The sequence below is a fragment of the Streptopelia decaocto genome (assembly GCF_964273445.1).
Source record: "Streptopelia decaocto genome assembly, contig: HAP1_SCAFFOLD_743, whole genome shotgun sequence".
Taxonomy (NCBI): domain Eukaryota; kingdom Metazoa; phylum Chordata; class Aves; order Columbiformes; family Columbidae; genus Streptopelia; species Streptopelia decaocto.
In genome coordinates this window covers 38,904-49,942 of record NW_028116615.1, presented here as the reverse complement: position 1 = coordinate 49,942, position 11,039 = coordinate 38,904, and the positions used below count along the sequence as shown (strand labels likewise).

The 11,039-nt window shown below is 61.5% G+C and overlaps 1 protein-coding gene across 1 annotated transcript; it reads left to right on the top strand.

Moving 5' to 3' along the window:
• Nucleotides 1-1,711: 1,711 nt before the first annotated feature.
• On the top strand, nt 1,712-9,940 carry OPN1SW (opsin 1, short wave sensitive; the record flags this gene model as incomplete). Its single annotated transcript, XM_082076807.1, has 5 exons — nt 1,712-2,057; nt 4,914-5,082; nt 5,970-6,135; nt 7,959-8,198; nt 9,818-9,940. 5 exons carry the CDS (start codon nt 1,712-1,714, stop codon nt 9,938-9,940), a joined length of 1,044 nt encoding a protein of 347 aa, XP_081932933.1.
• Nucleotides 9,941-11,039: the final 1,099 nt, after the last annotated feature.

Genomic DNA, 11,039 nt, shown 5'->3' with positions numbered 1-11,039 from the left:
CCGCGGGTCACGTGTGGGTGTCGGGGTGCGGGGGGGCGGCTGAGGGGTGCAGGGGATGTGGGGGAGTCAGGGGGATGGGGAGCACCCCCCCGGAAGCGCACCCCCCTGTAATGCACCCCAATAACGCACATTCCCCCCCCCCCCCAAGTGCACCTTCCTAATCCATGTACCCCCCAACCAGACACCCCCCAACAATGCACCCCTCGAAATGCGCCCCCCCCTTTCCCCAGCAATGCACCCCCCCGGTAATGCACCCCAATAATGTACATCGCCCTCCAGCAATGCTCCCCCCGCCCCAAAATTACACCTCCCGAAATTGCAACCCCCCCTTGGAATATCCCCCTCTACAGTGCCCCCCCAACCATGTTACCCCAAAAGGACCCCCCCCCAAGCCCCAAACTGCCCCCGAGGTGCCCCCCACACACCCCCCGGCCACCCCAGGCTCCCCCCATCCCACGGGGGCCCCCCCGGGCAGGACCCCAGCACAGAGCAGGGGACAATAAATGGTGGGTGACACGGGGTGTCCCGTGGGGTTGTGGGGGCACCCGAGGGTCCTCGAGGGGGGGGTGTGACCTCATTGGGGGACCCCAACATCCTCCTATGGGCCCCAAACTTCCCCTTCGGGTCCCTAAACCCCCTGGGACCCCCCCAGACCACCCCAGGTCACCCAGGTCTGGGACACCCCAATGTCACTAAAGCCAACCTTGGCATCCCCATGTGTCCCTGGGGACCCCAGACACCCCCTAGGGGACCCCAAATCCCCCACCCAGGGTCACCCAGCGCTGGGACAACCCAACATCACCAAGACCAACCTTGGGGGGTTCCCTGTGTGTCCATGGGGACCCCAACCCCCCCCCAGAGACCTGACCCTCCTCGAGACCCCAACCCTCTTCTGGGGACACCAAACCTGCCTTCGGGACCCCAAAACCCTCCTTGGGGACCTCACCACCCCCCTGGGGCACTCAGATCTGGGACACCCCAACATAACCAACACCAACCTTGAGGGGTCCCCCTAGGTGACCCCAATCCCCTACCCAGGGTCACCCAGGGCTGGGACACCCCAGCATCACCAAGACCAACCTTGGTGGGTCCCCATGTGTCCCTGGGGACCTCAACCCCCCTCCCTTGGGACCCAACACCCCTTGAGACCCGAACCCTCTTCTAGGGACATCAAACCCCGCTTGGGGACCCAAATTATCCCCCTTCAGGGACTCCAAATCCCCCCACCCAGGTCTGGGACAGCCCAACATCACCAAGATCAATCTTGGGGGGTCTCTGTGTGTCCCTGGGGACCCCAGACCCCCAGTGGGGACCCGACTCTCCTGGAGACCCCAACCTTTTCCTGGGGACCCCAATCTCCCCCTTCGGAGACCCCAAATCCCCCCACCCAGGTCTGGGACACCCCAACATCACCAAGACCAACCTTGGGGGGTCCCCGTGTGTCCATGGGGACCCCAAACCTGCTCTGGGTGGCTGTGGGGGGGCTTCGCCCCCCCCCAAATCCTGGCAATCGGCTCGGCCCGGCTTAGCGAGGCTGCTTAGGCCCTGAGCCCGGCTTAGCCCCCCTTAATCCCTGTGTTTGCCCCGGGATGAGGCCTTGATCCCCCCCAGAGCCTTTAAGCGGCTTTGGGGCGCGCAAGGTATATCAGAGGGGGAGGGCAGGGACCTCCGCGTCCCCCCCGTGCGTCCCCCCCACCGAGGTGCCACCACCATGTCGGGTGACGAGGAGTTTTACCTTTTCAAGAATGCGTCCTCGGTGGGACCCTGGGACGGTCCCCAATATCACATCGCCCCCGCTTGGGCCTTTTACCTCCAAACCGCCTTCATGGGCTTCGTGTTCCTGGTGGGGACCCCCTTCAACGCCATCGTCCTGGTGGTCACCATCAAGTACAAGAAGCTGAGGCAACCGCTCAACTACATCCTGGTGAACATCTCCTTCAGCGGCTTCATCTCCTGCATCTTCAGCGTCTTCACCGTCTTCGTCTCCAGCTCCCAGGGTTACTTCATCTTCGGCAAGGACATGTGTGCCTTGGAGGCCTTCGTGGGGGCCACCGGAGGTAGCGGGGGGGGGCGTCATCATGGTTTGGTGGGGCTGGAGGGGTTGGGGTGATCACCTCGTCATGGTGGGGCTGGAGGAGTTGGGGTGACCACCGTGGTCTGGTGGGGCTGGACATAAGGTTGAGCATCATGGTTTGTGGTGGGGTGACACCACCATGGGCTGGAGGAGTTGGGGGGACCACCATGGGCTGGTGGGGCTGGAGGCGTTGGGGTGATCACCACATTGTGGTGGGGCTGGAGGAGTTGGGGTGATCAGCATGGCTGGAGCTGGGGTGACCACTATGGTTTGGTGGGGCTGGAGAGGTTGGGGTGATCACCCCGTCGTGGTGGGGCTGGAGGAGCTGGGGTGACCAGTATGGTCTGGTGGGGCTGTACATAAGGTTGACCATCATGGTTTGTGGTGGGGTAACACCACCATGAGCTGGTGGGGCTGGAGGGGTTGGGATGATCACCACATCGTGGTGGGGCTGGAGAAGCTGGGGTGACCACCATGGGCTGGAGAAGTTGGGGTGATTACCATGGCTGGAGCTGGGGTGACCATGGTGAAGCTGGAGAAGCTGGGGTGACCACCATGGTCTGACAGAGCTGGATGAGTCGGGGTGACCACTATGGTTTGGTGGGGCTGGAGAGGTTGGGTTGATCACCCCATCATGGTGGGGCTGGAGGAGCTGGGGTGACCACCATGGTCTAGTGGGGCTGTACAGAGGGTTGACCACCATGGTTTGTGGTGGGGTGACACCACCATGGGCTGGTGGGGCTGGAGGCGTTGGGGTGATCACCACATTGTGGTGGGGTGGAGAAGCTGGGGCGACCACCATGCTCTGACAGAGCTGGATGAGTTGGGGTGACCACCATGGGCTGGAGGAGTTGGGGTGACCATCATGGTTTCGTGGGGCTGGAGGGGTTGGGGTGATCACCCCATCATGGTGGGGCTGGAGGAGCTGGGGTGACCACCATGGGCTGGAGGAGATGGGGTGATCAGCATGGGTGGAGCTGGGGGATGTGGGGGGGCTGGAGGAGCTGGGGTGACCACCATGGTTTGATGGAGCTGGATGAGTTGGGATGAACAGCATGGGCTGGAGGAGTTGGAGTGACCACCATGGTTTGGTGGGGCTGGAGGGGTTGGGGTGATCTTCCCATCATGGTGGGGCTGAAGGGGCTGGGGTGACCACCATGGGCTGGAGGAGTTGGGGTGATCAGCATGGCTGGAGCTGGGGTGACCATCATGGCTTGGTGGTGCTGGAGGATCAGGGGCAACCACCATGGTCTGATGGAGCTGGAGGAGCTGGAATGACCATTGTGGTCTGGTGAAGTTGGGGTGACCACCATGGTCTGGTGAGGCTGTCCATAGGGTTGACCATCATGGCTTGTGGTTGGGTTGTAGGTGAAGGTGACCACTGTGGTCTGGTGGGGCTGGAGAAGCTGGGGTTGCCATGGTGATCTGGTGGGGTTGGGGTGACCACTATGACCTGATGGAGTTGGAGGAGTTGGGGTGACCACAGTAGTTGGAATTTGGACAACGACCATGGTTTGGTGGGGCTGGAGGAGTGGTGGTTGACTAATGTGGTCTGGTGGGGCTGTACATAAGGTTGACCACCATGGTTTGTGGTGGGGTAACACCACCATGGTCTGGTGGGGCTGGAGGAGTTGGGGTGACCAACTGTGGCTGGATTTGGGGTGACCACCACGGTCTGGTGGGGCTGTGGATGGAGATGATCACCGTAGTCTGGTGGGGCTGCATGTTGGGTTGACCATCATGGTGTGGTGAAGCTGGAGGTGGGGGTGACCACAGTGGTCCAGCAAAGCTCTAGGAGTTGGGGTGACCAATGTGACCTGATGGGGCTATAGATAGGGTTGACCACCACAGTCTGGTGGGGCTGGAGGTAGGAGTGACCACCATGGTTTGGGGGGCTACAGCTGTTGGGGTGACCAGCTGTGGTCTGGTGGAGCTGGGGTGGCCATTGTGATCTGGTGGGGCTGTACATAGGGTTGACCATCATGGTTTGTTGTGGGGTTGTAGGTGGAGGTGACCATCATGGGCTGGTGGGGCTAGAGGTGAGGGTGACCATGGCAGTTTGGTGGGGCTGGAGGAACTGGGGTGACCACCATGGTTTGGTGGGGTTGGAGGAGTTGGGGTGACCACTATGACCTGATGGGGCTGTAGGTGTTGGGGTGACCACCATGGTTTGGTGAAGCTGGAGGAGCTGGGGTGACCACCATGGTTTGGTGGGGGTGGAGGAGTTGAGGAGATCACCATGGCCAGATTTGGGGTGACCACCATGGTTTGGTGGGGCTGGGGGAGTTGGGCTGACCACTATGACCTGATGGGGCTGTAGGTGTTGGGGTGACCACCACGGTTTGGTGGAGCTGGAGGAGCTGGGGTGACCACCACAGCCAGAGTTGGGGTGACCATCATGGTCTGTGGGGCTACAAGTAGGGTTGACCACCATGGTTTGGCGGGGTTGGAGGAGTTGAGGTGATCAGAGTTGGGATGACCACCATGGTTTGGTGGGGCTGGAGAAGTTGGGGTGACCACTATGACCTGATGGGGCTGTAGATGTTGGGGTGACCGCTATGACCTGATGGGGCTGTAGGTGTTGGGGTGACCACCATGGTTTGGTGGGGCTGGAGAAGTTGGGGTGACCACTATGACCTGATGGGGCTGTAGGTGTTGGGGTGACCACCATGGTTTGGTGGAGCTGGAGGAGCTGGGGTGACCATCGTGGTCTGTGGGGCTGCACATAGGGTTGACCACCATGGCTTGTGGTGGGGCTGGAGGTGGAGGTGACCACCATGGTGTGGTGGTGGGGGTGGCTGGACCTCAGGTTGATGTCCCCATGGTGTGGTGTCCCCAGGGCTGGTGACAGGTTGGTCCTTGGCCTTCCTGGCCTTCGAGCGCTACATCGTCATCTGCAAACCCTTCGGGAACTTCCGCTTCAGCTCCAAACACGCCCTCATGGCCGTGGTGGCCACCTGGGTCATCGGCCTGGGCGTCGCCCTCCCCCCCTGGTTCGGCTGGAGCAGGTGGGGACACAGGGGACACGGGGGAACAGGGGAGGACAGGGGGGACAAAGGGGAACAGGGTGGGACACGGGAACAGGGGGGACATGGAGGACACAAGGTGGGACACAGGGACGGGGGGGACATTGGGGACAGGGAGATGAGGGGGGATGCAGGGACAGGGGGCTGAACGTGTCCAGGAGTGGTGGGGAGGTCATGAGGGTGCCATGGGTGACACAGGGGTGATATGGGGTGATACAGGGTGACATGGGGTGACACAGGGGTGCTATGGGGTGACACAGGGTGACACTGGGTGCCATAGGGGTGACACAGGGGTGATATGGGGTGATACAGGGTGGCGTGGGGTGACACGGGGGTGCTATGAGGTGACATAGAGGTGACACAGGGGTGAATATGGGGTGACACAAGGTGCCATGGAGTGCAATGGGGTGACACAGGATGCAATGGGGTGACACAGGGTGACATTGGGTGCCATAGGGGTGACACAGGGGTGACACAGGGTTGAATACAGGGTAATACAGGGTGGCATGGGGTGACACAGGGGTGCTATGGGGTGACACAGAGGTGACACAGGGTTGAATACGGGGTGACACAAGGTGCCATGGAGTGCAATGGGGTGACACAGGATGCAATGGGGTGACACAGGATGACATTGGGTGCCATAGGGGTGACACAGGGGTGATATGGGGTAATACAGGGTGGCATGGGGTGACACGGGGGTGCTATGGGGAGACACAGAGGTGACACAGGGGTGAATACGGGGTGACACAAGGTGCCATGGAGTGCAATGGGGTGACACAGGGTGCCATTGGGTGCCATAGTGGTGACACACGGGTGACACAGGGGTGATGAGGGTGACACCAGGCAGGAGGTGACAGCCGTGTCCCCAGGTACGTCCCCGAGGGGCTGCAGTGCTCCTGCGGCCCCGACTGGTACACGGTGGGCACCAAGTACAAGAGCGAGTACTACACCTGGTTCCTCTTCATCTTCTGCTTCATCGTCCCCCTCTCCCTCATCATCTTCTCCTACTCCCAGCTGCTCAGCGCCCTGCGGGCCGTGAGTCACCGGGGGGACAACTGCAGGGACAGGGACAGGGACATGGCGGGGAGATGGTCAGATGGTGGGAGGGATGGTGAGATGGAGGGATGGAGGATGGAGGGATGGTGAGATGGAGGGATGGAGGGATGGAGGGATGGTGAGATGGAGGGATGGAGAGATGGAGGGATGGAGGATGGAGGGATGGAGAGATGGAGGGATGGAGGGATGGAGGGATGGAGAGATGGAGGGATGGAGAGATGGAGGGATGGAGGGATGGAGGGATGGTGAGATGGAGGGATGGAGAGATGGAGGGATGGAGGATGGAGGGATGGAGAGATGGAGGGATGGAGAGATGGAGGGATGGAGGGATGGAGGGATGGTGAGATGGAGGGATGGAGAGATGGAGGGATGGAGGGATGGAGGGATGGTGAGATGGAGGGATGGAGGGATGGTGAGATGGAGGGATGGAGAGATGGAGGGATGGAGAGATGGAGGGATGGTGAGATGGAGGGATGGAGGGATGGTGAGATGGAGGGATGGTGAGATGGAGGGATGGAGGGATGGTGAGATGGAGGGATGGTGAGATGGAGGGATGGAGGGATGGTGAGATGGAGGGATGGAGGGATGGAGGGATGGAGGGATGGAGGGATGGAGGGATGGAGGGATGGAGGGACGGTGAGATGGAGGGACGCATGAGGAAGGGCTGGAGAGATGGACAGATGGATGGATGGGGGATGGATGGATGGATGGGTGGAGGGATGAACAGATGGATGGATGGAGGGACGGATGGACAGAGGAATGGATGGGGGATGGGTGGACAGGTGATGAACAGATGGATGGAGGGATGGATGGGTGGATGGGGGATGGATGGGTGGATGGGGGATGGATGGATGAACGGATGGACGGATGGAAGGACAGGTGGATGGACAGGTGGATAGGTGGAGGGATGAACAGATGGATGAAGGGATGGATGGATGAAGGGATGGAGGGATGGATGACGGGATGGATGGATGGACGGAGGGATGAAGGAATGGATGGATGGACGGAGGAAGGGATGGACGGATGGATAGATGGATGAAGGGATGAATGGCTGGACAGAGGGACAGCTGGGTGGATGGATGGACAGATGGATGAAGGGATGAAGGGATGAAGGGCTGGACAGAGGGACAGCTGGGTGGATGGATGGACAGATGGATGAAGGGATGAAGGGATGAAGGGCTGGACAGAGGGACAGCTGGGTGGATGGATGGACAGATGGATGAAGGGATGGATGGATGGATGGACGGATGGATGACGGGATGGATGGACAGATGGATGGAGGAACGGATGGATGGATGGATAGATGGATGAAGGGATGAATGGACGGATGGATGGATGAAGGGATGAATGGCTGGACAGAGGGACAGCTGGGTGGACGGATGGACAGATGGATGAAGGGATGGATGGATGGATGGATGACGGGATGGATGGATGGATGGATGACGGGATGGATGGATGGATGGATGGATGACGGGATGGATGGACGGATGGATGGATGGAGGAACAGATGGATGGATGGATAGATGGATGAAGGGATGAATGGACGGATGGATGGATGAAGGGATGAATGACTGGACAGAGGGACAGCTGGGTGGATGGATGGACAGATGGATGAAGGGATGGATGGATGGATGGATGGATGGATGGATGGATGAGGGGACGGATGGCTGGACAGAGGGACAGCGGGGTGGGTGGACAGACAGATGGCTGGACCGATGGCCATGTGGGCGATCAGCTGGGTGGCCAGGAGCCCTGGGGGCGGTGCCGGTGTCCCAGCCGGTGTCCCCGTGGCGCTGGCGCAGGTGGCGGCGCAGCAGCAGGAGTCGGCCACCACGCAGAAGGCGGAGCGGGAGGTGTCGCGCATGGTGGTGGTGATGGTGGGGTCCTTCTGCCTCTGCTACGTCCCCTACGCCGCCCTGGCCATGTACATGGTCAACAACCGCAACCACGGCCTGGACCTGCGCCTGGTCACCATCCCCGCCTTCTTCTCCAAGAGCTCCTGCGTCTACAACCCCATCATCTACTGCTTCATGAACAAACAGGTGCCACCGCGCCGGGGACACGGGGACACCCGGGTGATGGGGCACCCTGGGACACAGAGGCCATGGGGACATCCTGGGACACGTAGGCAACAGGGCACCCTGGGACACACAGGCCATGGGGACATCCAGGGACACCTGGGTGATGGGGACACCCTGGGACACCTGGGTGATGGGGACACTCCGGGACACACAGGCAACAGGGACATCCAGGGACACCCAGGCAACAGGGACACCCTGGGACATACAGGCCATGGGGACACCCTGGGACACGTAGGCAACAGGGACACCCAGGGACACATAGGCCATGGGGACATCCAGGGACACCTGTGTGATGTGGACACCCTGGGACACACAGGCCATGGGGACACCCCGGGACATGTAGGCAACAGGGACATCCAGGGACACCCCGGGACACACAGGCCATGGGGACAACCAGGGACATGTAGGCAACAGGGACACCCTGGGACACCTGGGTAATGGGGACACGTCAGGACACACAGGGAACAAGGACATCCAGGGACACCTGGGTGATGGGGACATCCAGGGACACCCGGACACTGAGGACATTGAGGGACATCTAGGCACTGGGGACACCCTGGGACACCCAGGCAATGGGGACAGACAAGTGATGGGGACAGTCAGGGACACACAGCCATGGGGACAGCCCAAGACACCCAGGCGTTGGGGACACCAGGGAAATGGGGACATTCCAGGACACCCAGGCAATGGGGACATCCAGGGATTACACATGGGTATGGGGATACCTGGGCCATGGGGACACCTCGGGACACCTGGGCAATAGGGACACCTGGGGACATCCAGGGACACCTGGGCGATCGTGGGACACCTTGGTGATGAAGACACCCAAGCACTGGGGACATCCAGGGACATCCAGGCACTGGGGACATCCCAAGGATGCCTAAGGACATCTGGGGACCAAGGGTGTCCAGGGACACTTGGGGACCAGGGTCATCCAGGGACACCCAGGGACCAGAGATGCCCATGGGGCAGGGACACCTGGTGACAAGACTGGGGACATCCTGGGAGCGCTGACACAGGGAGATGTGAGGACAACAGAGAGTGAGGGACACTTGGGGACCATGGATGTCCAGAGACTGAGGACACTTGGTGACAACAGACTGGGGACATCCTGGGAGCGGGGACACCAGGGGATGGGGGGTGATGGTCAGGGACACCTGGGGACACTTGGGGACCAAGGATGTCCAGGGACCAAGGACACCTGGTGACAACAGACTGGGGACATCCGGGGAGTGGGGACACCAGGAAATGTTGGGGATGGGAAATGATGGAGGGTGAAGGACGCCCAGGGACACCTGGGGACCACAGATGTCTAGGGACAGAGGACACTTGGTGACAACAGACTGGGGACATCCTGGGAGCGGGGACACCAAGGGATGGATGATAACAGAGAGTGAGGGACACCAGGGACACTTGGGGACACCTGTGCCCACCCAGACCCACCTCCAGCATCCCCAAGGACACGAGACGTGGCTGATGTGACACCAGGGCTGGGCTGCACCTCCCATGGCGGGAACGGGGGACACCTGGGGACACTTGGGGACACCCAAGCTGAGCTGTCCCCGTGTCCCCGTCCCCAGTTCCGCGCCTGCATCCTGGAGCTGGTGTGCGGGCGGCCCATGACGGACGACTCGGACGTGTCCAGCTCGGCCCAGCGCACCGAGGTCTCCTCCGTGTCCTCCAGCCAGGTCAGCCCCAGCTGAGGGACCCCAATGTGGGGCTGCCCCCCGAGTTGTGGGGCTGCCCTGGGGGTTGGGGTCCCCGCCTCGGGCAGCCCTGGGGTGTAGGGACAATAAACCAGCGACACGCTCGGAATGTGAGAGGCTGTGTGACCCACAGATGTGGGGCGGGATAGGGGGATATGGGGCGGGATGGGGGTCCTGAGGGGGCTTGGTACCATGGTTATGGGGCAGGATGGGGGTCCCTCCCATGGATACGGGAGGGGGGAATGAGAGTCATGGGGTGGGCTCAGCCCCACAGATATAGGGCAGGATGGGGGTGGCTCAGCCTCACATCTATGGGGAGGACCGGGGTCTCATGGGTGGTTCAGCCCCACGGCTATGGGGCAGGATGGGGGCCCCGGTGGGGGGCTCAGCCCCAAGGCTATGGGGTAGGATAGAGGTCCCATGGGGGGCTCAGCCCCACAGATATGGGGGGAGATGGGGGTCTCATAGGGGGGCTTGGCCCCATGGATATGAGGGGGGACACAGGCCCACGAATATGGGGCAGGATGGGGGTCCAGGGGGGGCTCAGCCCCACGGATATGGGGCAGGGTGGGGGTCCAGGGGGGGCTCAGCCCCACGGATATGGGGCAGGATGGGGGTCCAGGGGGGGCTCAGCCCCACAGATATGGGGCAGGACGGGGGTCCTGTGAGGGGCTCAGCCCCATGGCTTTGGGGCAGGACGGGGGTCCTGTGAGGGGCTCAGCCCCATGGCTTTGGGGCAGGACCCCAATACTGGGGGGGGTCACCCCCAGCCCTTCCCACCCAGCCCATTTTTGGGGTAAAACCAACCAAATTCGGGCCCACGGGGTGACTGTAAACGGGTTTATTGAGGCCCCGGTTACACCAAAACCGCTCCAAACGCACCCAAAATGAGCCCGGCCCGAGGGGGACACGCGGGGGGACCCCGGGGGGACATCGTTAGTGTCTGAGGTCGTTAACGCCGCGGAACCGCTCGCTTGGGGGGGGAGGGGGGGACAAGGGGCTTTGCCGCACGCGCAGGAGCCAAATCGGCCGTTTTTCAGCCCGAATCCGGCGGCAGCGCCGGGATTGGCCGATTCCGCGTGAATTCAGCCCAAAA